Below are 17,259 nucleotides of genomic sequence, written 5' to 3' on the forward strand. Positions count from 1 at the left end.
CTAATTTTAGTGATCATCAAGTCTCATCTGTAGTGAAATTAACATCATATTATGCATACTTTTATGGTAATGGCCCACCAGACAAAAAGTGTAATTTTTGGTGCCTTCCAAACCCACAAGCACACAGTTTTAGAAGGCATGTTTTTGTTAAAAATTGCCAAAAATTAAAAAAAAACAACAACAAACAAACAAACAAACAAAAAAACTGCAGCCCCATGGGTTTAGAGGTCTTTTTTTCCATAATGTTTAAAGAAAAAAACAACTTTTTTTTCTTTAAAAATCACCAAATATATTTAAAGAAAAAAAAAGATCTCCAACATTTTTAAAGACAACATGCCTTCCAAACCCCCAGGGCCATTTTCTGCAAAATCAGTAAAATAAATTCAAAATACAAGCATTTAAAGTTGAATGCCCCTCCCCTAAAGCCAACATAAAAAACATAAGACCCTCCCCAGTGCAAAAAAATATTTTACATGCCTCCCCCTTTTTGCACCACATCATCACCTCTAATACATAATGAACAGCCCCTTAGTTATATTTGAATAAATAAAATATATTTGAAAAAGCTGTTATATAGTAATGAAAAAGAACCGATAAGGACGGACATTTCAAATAATGTATGGTCTTGAAAATTTGCCTCAAAGTCTGGAAATGTTTTGGTAAAAATGTGTATGAACCCTGTCTAACAGTATTTACCATCTTCTCAACAGCCTCCTGACTACAGCAGATCACCCTATGCCCTCCCTGTCCCTGCCCCTTTCTCCCCTCACCCTCCCCACCCTCCAGCAGTATTCTCTTCCCTCTCCTCCCCCCTGCTCCCTCCCTTTCCTGCCGGCCTCTCAGCAGAGGATGTGTCAGGGAGAGAGAGTGTGTGTGAGGGAAAAGAGGAAAGCAGCCAGTAGAATGGATATGTGCCCTCTCTCCTCCATTCTTTCTTGTCCTTCTTCTTCTTCTTCTTCTTCTCTGTGTCATCTGTGTCTTCCTTCACCCTCCTCTGCCAGTGTTGCACCCTGGGCACCCTCAGTGCCGGCCCTCGGGGAAAAGGAGACTCGTCGGGTGGACGGGCAGCTGCCAACTGAACTTCAATGTCAGCAGGGGATCAGAGGAATGGTGGGGACAAACCAGAAGGTAACCACATGCACAGACGCACACAAACACACACACACTTTGCCTGTTGACAACACTGCTAAAAGGCCAACACCCACTTCGTCTGAGGTCTGTCATTAGCTACAAACAAAACACAGCTGTGCACGGCTGCAGTGTTGCCTGTCTATGAGGTAAATGAATGAACTCAAACAAAAAGGATCACTCAGGTGTTAAATCAAGAGTGCTGTTTTGATTTGTGGACCATTGCTTGCATTTATCTCTCTATTGAGCGTTTGCCAGTCAGTGTCAACCATGATAAATGTCGCTCCCTGACTTCAGGAGTTGTGATCAGGCTGTGATCTGGAGTGTGTTGTGACAAAAAAACTTTATTTTAAGAAGCTACTAACATGAACTAGTCTGAATAAGTTCAGTGTTCTCTAATGGTCCAAATACAAACAGTTTGATAAACAGTTTCACCATAAGGTCCACCTCTGGAGATCTATGACATGATTATGATCCCAGTTGTCATGGGACTGTTTGTGTTCAAATTTAAATTTTTATGTTCACTTGCTTTGGATAAAGTAAAACTCTGTGACCACTGGGTCCACAACAGCTACTATGGACCTTTTGGTGAGATTTACTCAACTGCTGGCTCCGGGGTCAAGGATGAACTCTGAGTGTCGGAGCAATTTCCAAAACCTTTTTGACAATAATGATGAAAACAGTGAGTATCTGTTATTTATATAATTTTATTTAATTAAAAAAAAGTGTCACACTAGGGATGCAGGATAATATTGGCACAACGATATGAAAAACAATATTTTCATTATTTATTTTTATTTTATTTTTTTTATTGACAAAGTAAACAGGTACAAAACATCAACTTTAGGTTTATGTATTTTTCTTATTTTGCACGATGAATAAATATATTACACACATATAAAAGCATTGTATTATATATCTGCTAGTGGGGCATTACAATAAGACTATGCATAATATGATTTTAAATGCACTTTGATGATCAATGAAAATACGTGTGGAAAAAAGTCGATATATGGATATCGGTATTGGTTATCCGCCAAATGAGTTTTTACATATTGGCATATCAGATATCGCCAAAAAATCCAATATGGTGCATCACTATTACTTTTCCATAAAGTTTGGGGATTTTGGAGACACAGATTAACAAATGCTGCAGCAAAGTCAAGATATCCAGACTGTTGGAGCCCTTTACACTCTGTATTACAGAGTTTCCCACACGTTCATCTATTCGTGGCGAGCCGCCACAACTAAATCATCCGCTGCCACAACTAGATTTTTGGAGCTGGACTGTTTATTAGAAGCACTTTTGGAATATATATACTGTACCATTTGGTTATTTTAGTGCACTTGGGCAGAGATGGCGCAGTAGTACATCAGGCGCATTGAAAGTGCGTCAGAGACCACCTCAGCAAGTGGTTTGAGAGACTGGATCACAATGTGTCTTGGTGATCGTTTACACTCGGATTTAGTGCTTTCCACCGGCAATCAGATCATCCAAGATGTGTGGTAATACAGGACCTAAGTCCATAGTATAACGTGCCCAAAGAATGAGTCCTGAGTTGGAAATAAGTTAGCATTTTAGCACTCCTGGTTCCTTCATCAATAGGTTTTTTTTTTAATTGGTTTTTGGTTAGATAAGACTTGAGGTCTGTAGTTTTTGTAGTTTTGTTCTACGACAATAGATATGTCAATAAAAACCCCACTTGTGAACTTTGAAGCTTTTGTATCTTAAAAAGGTGGTTGCTAACAAGTGGCTAAATGAGACTACAGAGCGTCATCACGCCAAACACAACTTTACAGCTTCGATGTGATGGTGATAAACCATGTGACTGTGGTGTAGTTTATTTATCGCCTCACGTTAGCTTTTTACTTCTGGCGATTGCATTTTGGCATCAAAAATCATGAAAGTTGGCATGAGAATCTTGAACATTTGTTTGCCTTAGAACTTATTTACTACAGTAATTAATTTTTTTTTTAAAGATCAAAAATCATAATTTTTCTGACGAGGGAAGTTAGGTGATGCTTGTATCCTTGGAGAATACTATGGGCTAGAGTCCAAAAATCATGGATCCTACACAATTCCACTCAGTAGCATCTTTTGTCTTTCCTGTGATTAGTAAATTGACATCAAAGTGTAAAATCGGAGGAATGCCCCCTTAAAGACACTGAATATCTGCATAAAAACTGTTTAGCATTTTATGGCCTATCAGGAGCAGATCAGAGCAGCTGTATTTCTCCACCATGTGCCCTCATGAGCAGAGAGTCTGCTGGTTTCCATGCCAACCTGCCGTTCCCACAGCACCATCGTGCAGTAATCAGTGAGTAACTGCTGTATTGTCCTCCGTGCAGTTGCGTTTTTGTCCGTGCTGTTGCAGCTCATGACTCATCATTTTCCTGAATGTGAGCTCTATGCTTTATTGTTTTGCAGAGTTGCTGATGGTGATGTTTTAGCGCTCAGATTTAGTGTCAGTAGGAGATAGTGTCCCATGACCTCCTCTGAGACAGAGGCAGTCCTGTGTGTGTAATTGAGACGTCCAAACATCTACACACAAACACACAGTCACGAGTGGCTATACTTACCCGGACCAAAACCTGAACTTTTAGTGATGCATGCCTCAGCTGTGACTGTTGTGTTTATCTTAACACGACCAACTGAGCTTTCAACCCCAAAATCACACAGAGACTGCTCAGTGCTGGAGACAGAGCACAGCACATCGCTCTCTGCTGAGTCACCAACCAGCACATTATTCAATTAAGGACAATTAAGATGTGTAATTCAAATGGAAGTCACGGGATTCTGATGCCTGTCCTGTGGAGCTGGCTGACAGATGAGAAATGATGTCCTGCTTACCTGATGAGCCGGCAGACAACAGAGCCTCACTTCTCTCTGCTATAAAAAGATCCTGTCCATTAGGGTGCAGAAAAATATTTGACTCAGACTGTACGCCATATCCCATTACCTAAACATCAATACTTCTGCTTCTCAGCATGTCTCTTTTTATGGCTGATAGGGGTGGGAGCTCAACAGTGAAAGTATGGGTTAGCTGGGAGGACATTTGGGGACAATATTAGGAGCCATAACAAAATCAGGGTGTCTTGCAGTACGTAGTTGCTGTCGACAGAATTTCCCTGCTGGGAACAAACCTAATTACACCACGCTGGATATTATTTCTCCAAAGATTTCTTGTCGGCAGAGCTGCTGTAGAGACAGACATAATGACACTGGTGAATAAGTTAACCCCTTGAAACCTAGGCAGTTGGCTTGATTTTTTGACAAACATGAAGAAGGCAATGAGCAACTTCAAAAATAATAACCAAAGAATTTGCAAGAAATTAGTAAAACATACAGAGTAATTACATTAAGATTAGCACACACACACACACACACACACACACACACACACACACACACACACACACACACAAAGCAGCATTACATCGCTCCAACCAGCTTCTCCAAACTGGGTGCATGCCAACAGACATCTAATTTATATAATACACTGTGTATGGATAAATACCTCATACAACCCCACTTCACAAGATCCGAACTGACCCTTTAAAAGAGTAAACATCTGCCTCTGTGTGGTCTATAACATCAAAAATATTTGAGAACCCCCTAGGTACACTGTAAAAACCTTTTAGTTTGGAGATATAATTACCATGTCAATGTTTAATATATATGATTAACCATTTATTTACATTGTTTTTACTTTCCCAATAATTAAAAACTAGTAAGCCTAGTCAATATTTTTGAAGAAATCTTAAGCATTTTTCCAGCTTTTAAAAATTTCACATGATTTATTAAAATAATTAAATTCAAATTAAAGTAACTCCTCTGCTCTTTGCTCCCCTGCTCTCTTTTTCTTTAATTTGTTATCTGCACACATAGCACTTTCATTCATTCCCTCGACATAACTCCTACATGTAAAACCCAATTGAAAAATAGACTAGATTTGAAACAAAAAATATTTAAAAATTGATTTGTCGTAAAAAAATTTAAAAGAAGAGCGGGTATATGTAACATAATGGAGTTTCAGTTATATAGTTGGGTTACCGATTTAATGAACTGGCACTTGCATTTAGAGAATACATCCAAAAATATAAATTTGTCTTCATTTTAATTAGAATAAAAACATGTTGATTTAAATCAATAAAATTAGTGCAAAACCATTACCACAATTCTTTTTTTTTTAAATAGGTATTAGTTTTTACAGTGTGATGCAATGACATACATGTATTTTCAAACAATAATATTGCTCTTTTCTGGTGTTGTGTTTTCTGTCAGACATGATGCCAGTGGCAAAGGTATGGCCAGAGGTGGAGAGGGCCGAGAGTTTGGCCCGCGGTGCTGCACTGAAGTGGGCGTCAGGTGTTTTCTGTCGGCCCGAGCACCTGGAGCGACTGAGCCAGTACAGAAAGAGAGAGAGTCAGAGGACGGCCTCCATACACACCCGACTCAAGGTGACATCAAAGGCACACATGAAAATACACACACAGACAAACAATCTGACACTGAGTGACCTCAGTTTTTAAAGTGGTTTTGTAAATGGTTACAGCTGTGCACTTATGAAGAAAATGGTGCTTTTAGTCATCAGTGGGAATCAATAGTGACCACTGTGCTGCTGCTTTCCTTTCAGTCCATGGTGCAGTCGTACCTGGAGGGGGTGGGCTGGGGTCTGGAGCAGCTCCGGGAGGCCAGGGCCGAGCTGAAGGAGGTGTCACATGCTTTGCGGAAAGCAGGACTGGAGACCAGTCGAAACGCAGAGGGGGTGAAGTCTCTGGAGAGGCTGAGAGAAGTGTCTGTTAACCACTGTCAGCTCCTCGCTGCTGTTAGCAACCTGCCACGACTTTATTCTGGTGAGATGTTGATCACAATTTAATGAGTATAACATAAAGCATCCTACTTTTGGTTCATGATTCGTGAGTTCAATTTAATGTAATTTATAGACATTCTTTGCTGGAAAGTAAAATATGCAATTTCAGTCAACAACAGCCCAAATTAGCAGCAAGAGGTTATTGCGTAAGTTGTTGACAGTTTGAGGAATTAAAGTTTCCTCCCTCCTCCCCGTCCTTGCCCTTTGCAGTGCGGAGCATGGTGTTGGAGACTGAGCGTCTAGTGGAGTCCAGGCGGCTCCTGGAGGCCCACGCCCGGTTGATGGATCTGGAGCGCTGGCAGGATGACATCCTCTGGCAGCTCCACGGGGCTGCTGGGACGGCAGGAAGTGCACTCAGCACAGAAGACCAGGAGCTGGTGGCCAAGTATTTCTCTGGTGTCGGGCAGCTGGTGGACGCCCTGGGTAAGGAGATCCTACACAAAAGGGGCTCAGCATGTGTGTATCTTTTTGTCTGCAGCTAATCTTGCACAGTACTGGACCAATCAGCCTAATATTGTTTATGTACATTTATTACAGCATGCTCAATGACCTCTCATGGTTGCAGTGATTCACAATTGATAAAACAACCTGTTTTATGGACTGTGTCATAACATTATTGACTTCTGGCTCCTCACTTCTCTTAATCGCCCGGTACAGGCTCCAAGTCCTCAACAAAATCATCTAGCAAAAGCATAAAGCAGTAGGCATTTTCAGCAATCAGCAAGGCTAAAAACAAGCCTTACTTTGTCTGTTGTAGGCCACATTTTAGTCTTTATGATGGCTCAAATACAGACAAAGAAAATAAAAAGTTTGGTCTCATTTTGAACTGGAGAATCTGCAGATTTATTCCATACTTGATATGTTATGATCCACTAAAGATCAGCACGAAAAAAATACCTATTTTTGATAACCTAACCACCATTTTGACTGTAATGGATCAGGAAGGATCAATTTAAGGAAGGGAGGCTCAAAAAAAAAAAAAAAGCCCCGACAGCCAGTTTTTCACAAACTTGACATGGTCGCCAATTACTTGCAGTCCATTCAGAATGGACCCCCGACCCACTTTTTGGTCGCAACCCACTAGTTGGGAACCACTGCATTCGACCATATTTTATGCAGCAATATTGGAAAATGTTTAGAGCCGAGCTGCATGTTTCTGATGAAAGCACAGTCTCTCTTCATTGTCAGCATCCACCCTGTGACTGCAGGTAAGGAGCTGTGGGCGGTGGTGAGCAGCGCTCTGGCTCTGGCCCGACAAAACCCCACACCATTTGTATCAGCGGTGAGGATCGTGGAGCGAGAGGAGGCCCTGGACCAAGCCTTTCAGGAGGAGAGAGGGGGGACCAGAGGCAACAGCAGGCCTCTGCCTCCAGGACGACCTCGCTGCTGGAGAGCGTGCTTCTTCCAGGTCAGCACCAGCTGATACAAACTAACACCTTTTACCAAGTTTTTCCTTTTTAAATTTCTAATTAGGAGTCAACCAATATTGTTTTTTCAGGGCCAATACCAATACAGATTAGTTGTACTTAATGAGACCAATAACCAGTTTGCCAAATACTGACCTCAATAATTGGCCTGGCTGAAATTCTGTTGACTCCTATTTCTAATAGTTTGTTAGTCTGTTTTGTCTCACATTTTCCTGCTTTCAGGTACTAGAGGAGGCGGTTTCTGCACGGTTTCGCAGCGTTTCCTACCTGCACACACGGGGTCCAGGTCTGGCAGGCCACCTCTCTGCTCTCCAGCACGGTATCATGGCTGACCTGGCCACCGTACGTCACCTGCTGGAGCACTGCGTCCCGCCACACTACCAGCTGACAGGGGCCTACCTGAGGGCCAGCCACCGCTGTTTACATGCTCACCTGACACAGGTCAGTGATGCCAGCGAGAATCAGAACGCTGTCACAGGTGTAGCTTTTAAACTCCTCTTTATCTCGACCACAAGCGTCGCTAAACACTTACAGAGACTTTTATTTCTTACATCATTTTCTCTTATGCATGATAGTTTACATATTGTATAGCAATAGATCTATGAGGCCTAAATATGGACTTTAACGGGCCGAAGTCATTTATACTGTTTATTAGCAGTCATTGTTTGTATTTTTAAACTTGTGACAACCTCTTTATACATGTGTAAGTGATACTTGTGGCCTAGGTCAGTAGCTGGGACCTGGAGAGTGGTGAAATCTTTGCTGTGCTCAACTGGGTGCTACACATCTACAACAGGTGAGCTTCATGACCTGCACATGCTCTGTATTTTATTCTTTGTCTTTCAGTCTGTGTGTGGCTCTTAGTTGTTTGTTTTCTGCTTTAAAGCTACTGTTAGTAACTTTTATGAAAATAACTTTGTGTCATACTTGCTGAAACTGTCAATAAATTCTGAAAGAAAAACATGTGACAGATGATCTTTGAAAAATTCATGTCCCTCCTCCTCTTTCTACTGCTTGTAATGGCGTTTGCTAGAATCTACAGCGGCGCACCAAAAACAACCATTTAGAGCCGATGAATCTCTGATGCAGCTGTCAGTCATGTCAGCTGACGCTTGTGATCTGCAGTCAAACTGTCAAACTAGGCAGCGCTGAACAAATTATGTGACTGCAATGTCTATTTCAAACCTAAAATGTTTTCACAGACATGTTTTAGTATACTGTTTGGCTGTAAATGAGAGTCTCTGACCCGGCCAGCATGTTAAAGAAAGTCAACCAAATTACCAAGCACCGCCCACCAGCTTGACCACCTTTCTCATACTGATTTATATTTGATCAGTTTGACTGCAGTTCACTTGACCTTGAACAGTGACTGATATCTCCGCCCTGATTGGTTGTTTTTGTTTGTGTGTGGCGATGTCATTATGAGTGCTACAAGGTTATGGAATAAACGAGGGCATAAGATTTTTTCATAGAACATCTCAGTGCTGTGTGGATATAGTAACAGTTTCAGCAAATATGACAAAAGTTTTATTTTTAAAAACTAAAAGTTACCAAATACAGCTTTGATGTGGCATCATAATGATTTTTTATTCAACTTTCACAAAGTGAAAATGTTTGTTTTAAGTGCTGTTGGACATTATTAACCATCAAAAGCTCAGAGTCTGACAGTCTTGATTTGGCAGCCCAGACATGATGGGTCATCCAGAGCTGGTGGCCGAGATAGAGAAAGTAGAGCTTGGACCTCTCATCTCCACCGAGGGACTGGAACAGCTGCAGAACAAATATGTGCAGAGTGTTCGGGTAAGTCAACCAAGTAATTAAAAAAAATATATATTTCCCCTTTTTTGAGTTATTTAAACATACAGCACGAAACAAGTGATGGACAAATAGTGCAATACACATGACCAACATGAAAACAAGTAGACAGTTAGCTTAGCTTATGCACAAAATGCGACCTCTATCCCAGGATGCCTACATATTTTAAGTAAATTTAGTACGCAGGTATTGAAACTAAATTAAAAAGACATTATACAGGCTTGGATGTATGCAGGAGTACATATTTTGTGTTAAACATCCATCATATCTCTATATGTATATATCATCTTCCATTATCTTGTTGATGCGTATGTGTTATTTTTTTCAAAGGGACATGTTGACTACCTATAAAAATACTTTCAATCCATATCTGGAAAAGTTGGTGATACTGAAATTGAAACTGGGTAGGAAGCATATGAAGAGTGCTATAACATGAACAGGAACATGATGGTATCTGTGCTGTTATAGCGACTACGTTTAATGTGTGTCTCCATGTTGTTGCTGTTACAGAAGAGTGTATCAGAGTGGATGCACAAAGCTCTGCAGGTGGAGCTGCAAGACTGGCAGAGGGACCAGGAACCAGATACAGACCATGAAGGTTTCTACCAAACAAGCCTGCCCACCATCATCACACAGGTAGACGTGCCATACAAGTGCATGCTAAATACAACCAGCCCCTGTCTGTGTGGACATGACATCCTTTGAAACCTTGAAGCACTTTAGTCACCTTGCAGCATCACAGTGTGATGCTACTTGCCGAACACCACTTTGGCAGTGGTGAGGGTGGTGTGGATTTGATCAGTGTCATAATAAAATGGGAATTTATGTGGATTTGTTTTGTTTGTTTGTTGTAGATGCTGGAAGAGAACGCCCGGGTGGCTCTGATGATCGGAGAGTCACTACGAGATCAGACGATACAGATGGGACTGTATGAGATGGAGAACCTCCTCAACAGGTGAGCTGGTTGTGCTTGTGGCTGCTTGTCAGCTATTTTAATTATCAGTGTATCGAACAGGCTCGGGCAGGTCTTCACTGTCACCCTTTCACTCACCTCAGTCCCTTCACTTGGCAGGTTTCGAGAAGCTCTGGTGGAGTTCGGGAAGGAGCATCGCAGGGATCCAGGCAACAACAAAAACAAGTTCTACCTCCACTATCTGCTGGCGTCCATCAGCAACTGCATCATCCTCAAGTGAGAGAAGGGCAGAGTAGTGGTGCAGGGCCTCTAAAAAACCTTTCAAAGATTTATTATACAATTGTTTGGACTAATCTTGGACACTTTTGGGGCTCAGAGTAGGTTAATGTCATGCTTGCAAGCATTGAGGTAGTGTTTGTTGCAGTTGTGTTTTAATGCTCAAAAAGAGGTACATTCTTTGAGAACTAGGAAAAGAGAGGATTCATGTCTTGCCTGTATTTTTTTTTCTGTGAAGTTGAGCAATTGGCTTTTCATTAGCAGTGGCTAATCATGGAAATGTTCTTTTTTATTTTGCCAAGTTACTATGCCACACTCGTCTCCAGTCATACTATGTCTGACAAATGAATTGGTGAGTGAATGGTATATGTAGCTTTAATGTGCCTGTTCTATTGACAGTGGAAATTTAGTGATGCAGAGATTGAACCCAGTCACCAGAGATAATGTTGACATTGTATGTGACTGCAAATGAAAGACATTTTACATTTCAGTGATATCTCGAAACATGCCTACGGCAAGAACTAAAAGGTTTTAGATTTATCAAATCACATGCAGTTGTGAGAGACTGGGAGCAGCTCACTTTTTCCTTCTGTTCCCTATAATGAGGTTACCATTTAATCAGTTTGTCCACAGCAAAGAATTAATGAAATTAAGTCAAAATTAAGCTCCAATGACCTGCATGATCGAGGTGGAGCTGTCTGTCTTGTGGTCCTCCTATCACAACACATCTCAAGAATTATCAAAATAAAAGTTACATAAAATAAGAAATTGAATAACCAAGTACAGGCTTAAGTAAAATTCATGGTGTCCTTTGTGTCTGATGCAGAAAGTCCACAGAGAGCTTGCAGCAGCAGCAGTCGTCCCGGTCAGCGGGACAGTTGTCTCGGACTCCTCCCAACCCTCTGGCAGCTCTGGACCGGGCGGTGAGACGGGCGTGTCGTCTCGTGATGGATCAGCTCCTGCTGGACCTGAAGCCTTTACTCCCAGGACTGCTGACCCGAACGTGGCTGGTCCAGGGAGACCCCACCCCGAAACTCTGCTGCATCCTGGAGCGTCACCTGGAGCTCTACAGCCGAGTTCGCCCACCCTGCAGACAGGTCAGTGATCTGGTTGTCTTTGCTCTGATTCTGTCTTCACTATGTATTTTAGATCAGATGTCCTTAGTGGTAGAGCTGCTTTGCTCCAACTCACGAGTTGAATGTTTGTGTCTAAAGATGTATAATAACAATGTTTATAATGTGGTATAAGATTATTTATTTCCTGGATACTCCAGAGAAATAAATATTTCCACGACAGTCCATGCAGTGATTATTTGTCAGACCAGCAGTTTATGGTGTGATTGTGTAAATCACAAACTCAAAACTTAAAATAAACTCAAATAACTTAAAATCATTCTGTAAGGAGAACCAATAGACCTTGAATTTTCATCTGTCAATCAATATTTTTGCTTATTCAGTCTTTACATTTGGCTGTTTTCAATTCTAATACAAATAGAGATATACAGCGTATGTCTCCAAATTACTGTTTTCAGGAGTGACCTTGCCAAGAGGGCAGCATAAACATTGTGCAGCATAATGTTTTGTCGTCAAGCATCTACACCGGAGTTGCTTGACAATGTTTATAGAAGACGAGTCCTTTCATTGCTCTGAACCTAATAAGTGTGGTCAACATGACGGCTGACTCTTATTTTTGTGTCTCCAGCGTCTGCAGGAGGAGGCCCAGTGGCTGATGGTGGTGGAGTACGTCAGGGCTCTGATGCAGAAGAGGCTGGTGTGTCGCAGCGCTGAGGAGAGGAGGCAGCTCGCCCAGCAGATGGTTCAGGACGACCAGCAGTTCAGAGAAATTTTCCACGGCCTGGTGAGAAAGAACTGATGCCGTCACACTTGAAAAGAGTTCATTAAATCATTTGAACACTTTGCAGTATCATGCTGTTCTTCAGATTTTGTAGTAATAATGAATACTGCAGCGCCTGTCTGTGGTAGACCTGGAAACCAACAATGTACACAAATCATTTATCTTTTATGCTATTATAGTGTCAAAAGCCAATGCATGGTGGTAGTGAAGTGGTATCCTGTACTTTTGTTGGGAGTTTCAATGTCTCGTGATATTAAATTAATTGAATACTTCACCTGCAAAATGACCATTTTTACATTGATGACTCACTTTGTGTTGAATTTTTCATGATTAGAAGTAATCAGGGTCAGAATTTGACAACAGCAAAACTATACCAAAACATCCATTTACAAACTTTACAAACAGGTGCAGTGTAATCCAGTCGGATGATCAGTGCTTCCCAAACACATGCATTTTTGCTAAAACATTATGATTTAAAACACGTCAGTACTGCTTGAACAGAGTTCATGTGCATGTGCATACCCAGGCATGTTCAGGGCACCTCATGTGGTCAGAAATGTTGTAACGTTTTTACGAAAATGCATGTTTGGGAAGCACTGATCATCTGACTGGCAGCTTCATTCATATGTACTCTCAAATTCCCATATCAGTGTTTCAAACTCATATGTTTCTGTAGGAAGGTGAAGGGTCAGTACCTGAAGTGAATCCTTTGGCATTACTTCCCGTCCTGGCTGACTTCATCCAACTGAAAGACTGCAGCATGCTTACTCTGGAAGTTTCTGGACTTGCAACTAAATACCCTGACATCAGGTAATCTGACCTCACCTGCTGCTTAGCCCTCCCTGCTAATTCAAGTATAACTATTTAATTACCATATAGTATCCATTAATATTAAATTAGAACCTCTAAAGAGAAAGTATTTGATACGATGCGTTGCGATGCGTTGCGATGCGTTGCGATGCGTTGCGATGCGTTGCGATGCGTTGCGATGCGTTGCGATGCGATACGATATATTTTATATAAAAATATATATATAAATATAAATATATATAAATTTGTCTTGGACTGAGATGCTGCGTCCAAAAATGCCTTCACGGTCACAGTAAAACAAACCGCATATCAACAAAACAACACTAGCTGTACCAGATCACACCAGTAAATTGCACATAGTTCATATTGCACATACAAAATATTGCACACACATTACACATAACACATATTGCACATACCCAGTAGTAATGGTGGTGTTTAGAAAAAGGTTATTTTTATGACAACGTTAGATATCTACCATTTAAATCCGTGAGTATTTTGTAATATTTTGCATTTTATGTCCATGTGTATTTTTTGTCCTCAGTGAAGAGCATGTGTCTGTGCTGCTGGACATCCGTGGTGATGTCTCCAGGGACATCAGAGGGGCTGTACTGGACTTGCTGGAGCAGAGTGCCCCCCCTCTGCCTGCAGGATACCGGCCCATCTTTACTGACATCCTGGTGCCTCCCTCCACCTTGGTCTTCTGTCTGCCCACTGCCAAGTGTGCATGACTGGGACTCAAACTGTGGCCTGAGCTCAATGTCTGCATCTGGTTCACAGAAAGGTCATCGAGCCAGGTTCTCTCAGCTCGTTGTTACAATTAAAAACCGCAGGACCAAACAGCCGAACACGCGTGAATCTGTTCCTGCTGAGTTTCCTATTATGTTGATGGCACTCGTTATTTATCCAGAGAAGATCCGTTGAGTTTTTTCCTGCTTCACACTCCCAGTCCTACACACATCTCCCATACTGGGATCTGTCCAGTTGCACCAACACTGTCTTCTTTTGTTGCCCTCTGAAGTAGACTGAGCGTTCAGGGCCTTGCTCAAAGGCTTCTTAACGTATTGAGTGACAGGAGAGTGCCACATTCTCATTTCCTTCACCTACAGTTTACCAACAGTTTGAGCTGGTGACTTGCTGGTTTAACTTCAGTTTAAACTTATTTGTCTGGTACAATCCTAAATCTATGTGTCACAATACAGTCCCCACAGGATTTCACAGTCTGTTTTTGTGGTTGTTGCAGCCTGAAATGCCTGATTTTATGGCAGCTTTTCTAGAAACATTATGATGCATGTTGTGATATTTTTTAGGCATTTTTACATCTAAAGGCAAAATGAGAATTGCAAAAATAGTTGCTACTTTAAAAACAGAAAGATTGTCAGAGAGATTGTAACAAATTTAGCTATATTCCATAGCTAAATTGTTTAAATGGTAAACTAATATCTTCTACTCTGTCACATGTTGTCATCTGTTTCAGCGATTTCTGCTACAGATTTCAATGGACTTGGACTTTAAAGCTGCAATAAGGTGCAGACACAGCGAACCAGCATAAAGAACTGGTGACGATGAAAGCCAAATATTGCGTCGCTCTACGTCACCTGTGTCGCCACAAAAAAGTTGCAACTGAACACACAACAAAAACTACAGTCAACAGCCAACTAGCATATACGTTTTGCGCCTGCTTGAATTCATCATTCAAAAAGGGAAACGGGAATACTGACAGGATGAATTCAAGACGCTTGTAAGCCAGTAAGCACATTAACAACACAACTCAATGTCCAAAGTGCAGAGCATATTTACACACGCTAGCAAACAATAACTCAAACAATTATAAACTGTTTCTACTAAAGAGCTCAATGGCTAAAAAAGAAAATAATCTTAATTTTTACAGAGATTGGGTTGCAGCAGATATTTAGGGGCAGATACCCTAAAACCTCACAAAACTATTTCCATGGCCTCATATGACTGTTGAAAAATTTTTTTTGTTTGTAACTTTGTAACCGACACACTAAGTGGCATCCATCACCTTACATGATAGCACCTATTGGAGATAATTAATTAGGAACATGTGAAACCTTTCCAAATCCTGATCAATATTCATAAACACCGCCGGTCAGCCACAAAAAAGCAAAGTTCTCCGGCAGCCTGTGAGATATTAAAGGTCTTCTTGTTTATTTTCCTGTTTAATGTATTCAGCTGTGATGCCTGACAGTTCCTGCGGTTGAATTTTTTAATTGTCAAATTAATTTGTGTGTGTGATGCAATGCTTATTTCACGCTAAACTCTGAATTCAGTGGGGTCAAGTCAAATCGAAGCAAAACCTTTTTTTCTGGTATATTTATTAAAAAGCCAAACAACTAAGAAGATGCGGTCCACAATGCATCTGAATGTAACAGACAAAAATAGATGGATTGGTTATAACACACAGTTTCTGACTTAAAGAATATCAGTGTTTTATTGAGGCATCACCACATTACAGTCAGTTTTCAGTGAGAGCTCCTGGACTGTGAACATCCCGCCCGAGGAGGAACTCAGGCTGCTGAGTACCTTTAAAACACCTTGAAAATATCAGTTTTTCATCAGCTTCTCTTCATGTATTTGTTATTTTGTCCAATTTTGTTTTGTATTGATGTTCATATTGGGTGTTTTTAATCAGATTTTTAAAATTGTATTTATTGTATTTATGTATAATTTTCTGCTATTTCCTGTTGAATAGTGTTTCTCGTTATTTCAATGGATTTGTCTCTTGTTCTGGTTCAAAGGAAACCTCTAAAGCACACTGTAAACTCTGTCACATGAATGCTTAAATAAATGTTTTACAAAGCAAACTTTTTATGTCGGCACCGGCATTACATTTTCACGTTGTACAGACATACGTACCCATTTTTGTGAACGTGTTATCTCAGGAAGGTGAAGAGAGAGTTTCCTCAAATTTACCCTAAAAATCCACTTGGACTCAAAAATCAACTGATTAGATTTTGGCATTCAAAGGTGAGGGTGAAAATCACTGTGAGCTCGTCTGTCTCATTCTTGTGAATGCAATATCTCAACAACACCTAGAGGGTTTTTTTTCAAACTTGGCACAAACATTTGAGTAGACTAAAAGAGGAGCTGATTAGATTTTGGTGGTCAAAGGTCAAAGTCATGCTGATCCTGCGTCAATCATATTCATGTAAATAAAATCTGAACACTTTGAGGGAATTTCTTCAAATTTGGCACAAATGTTTGTGTAGACTAAAGGATGAATTCATTAAAACTTATTCATCTCAGTCTTGTAAATGCAATATTTTAAGTAGCCTTGAGGTAGTTCCCTCAAATTTGGCACAAACGTCCACCTGGACTCAACAATGTACTGATTAGAATCTCATGGTTGAAAGTCAAAAGACAAAGTCACGTGACCTCATAAAACATGTTTTTGGCCAAAACTTAAGGACTCACATGCTCAAATTTCACACCGCTACCAGATAGGATATAATTATGAAGGTCTGAAATTTTATGTTTTATATGTACTAATCACTTTATTTTTCTTTAATAAACAAACAAAAAAAAGAGTAAAGCTGTCATTTAAAAAAAAAACTTTATTCAGAATAGTATACATCAAATATACATCAAGAGTCATGTACAGCAATCTTAAATAACAACTTTTATTACAAAATTAGTTATAAAAGAAGATTAGCAGAAATATGAATAAAGTTACATATTTTTAAAAAATTTACATTGGTTATGTGTTTCAATTGTTTTGTTGTTGTTTTATACAATCAGAAATAGAGATTATGCAATTCTGAATATAGAGAAAAACCTCTGACAAATCTGACTTTTTGATCAAAAATTTGGATTTGTGAATCTAAAAATTAAGCAAAAACAATAAGCAGTAAAGAAAAATTATACACAGATATTATCCAGTAAATTATTTTTTTAATAGATTCATCCCTGATATAAATGACACATGTACTTTATATAACAATATGGTAGAAACACTGGAAAGCTTATTTTTTCACTGTCTATATGTGACTGTACTGATTTTCAGTCAGATCTCCTTTTGGCAAGAACATTTCACTCAAATAACCTGATTTGTTAATAATGATCAAAAATCCAGATTTCTTAAAAAATGCAGAGTACATAATAAAGTCATTATTTTAGCCAAATTTTATATTCATTAAAT

The 17,259-nt window shown here is 40.1% G+C and overlaps 1 protein-coding gene across 1 annotated transcript; it reads left to right on the plus strand.

Annotated features, from left to right (window-relative positions):
- The first annotated feature begins 873 nt into the window (after positions 1 to 873).
- On the plus strand, positions 874 to 15,925 carry exoc3l1 (exocyst complex component 3-like 1). The gene is made up of 15 exons (XM_042496188.2): positions 874 to 1,128; positions 5,414 to 5,589; positions 5,766 to 5,985; positions 6,213 to 6,425; positions 7,211 to 7,410; positions 7,652 to 7,870; positions 8,155 to 8,225; positions 9,112 to 9,229; positions 9,755 to 9,880; positions 10,099 to 10,199; positions 10,317 to 10,433; positions 11,260 to 11,530; positions 12,135 to 12,290; positions 12,964 to 13,097; positions 13,642 to 15,925. Exons 1-15 carry the CDS (start codon positions 1,086 to 1,088, stop codon positions 13,826 to 13,828), a joined length of 2,352 nt encoding a protein of 783 aa, XP_042352122.2. The 5' UTR covers positions 874 to 1,085; the 3' UTR covers positions 13,829 to 15,925.
- The last annotated feature ends 1,334 nt before the right edge of the window (positions 15,926 to 17,259 follow it).

The sequence above is a fragment of the Plectropomus leopardus genome, chromosome 7 (assembly GCF_026936395.1).
Source record: "Plectropomus leopardus strain MGB_pleo_1.0 chromosome 7, ASM2693639v1, whole genome shotgun sequence".
Lineage (NCBI taxonomy): Eukaryota > Metazoa > Chordata > Actinopteri > Perciformes > Serranidae > Plectropomus > Plectropomus leopardus.

Bases quoted from the DNA above. Each gene is read 5' to 3' on its own strand.
- exoc3l1 (XM_042496188.2), top strand. From the start codon at position 1,086: ATGTCAGCAGGGGATCAGAGGAATGGTGGGGACAAACCAGAAG. The intron at 1,129-5,413 runs GTAACCACATGC...GTTTTCTGTCAG, and splicing joins TGGTGGGGACAAACCAGAAG to ACATGATGCCAGTGGCAAAG. The intron at 10,434-11,259 runs GTGAGAGAAGGG...TGTCTGATGCAG, and splicing joins AGCAACTGCATCATCCTCAA to AAAGTCCACAGAGAGCTTGC.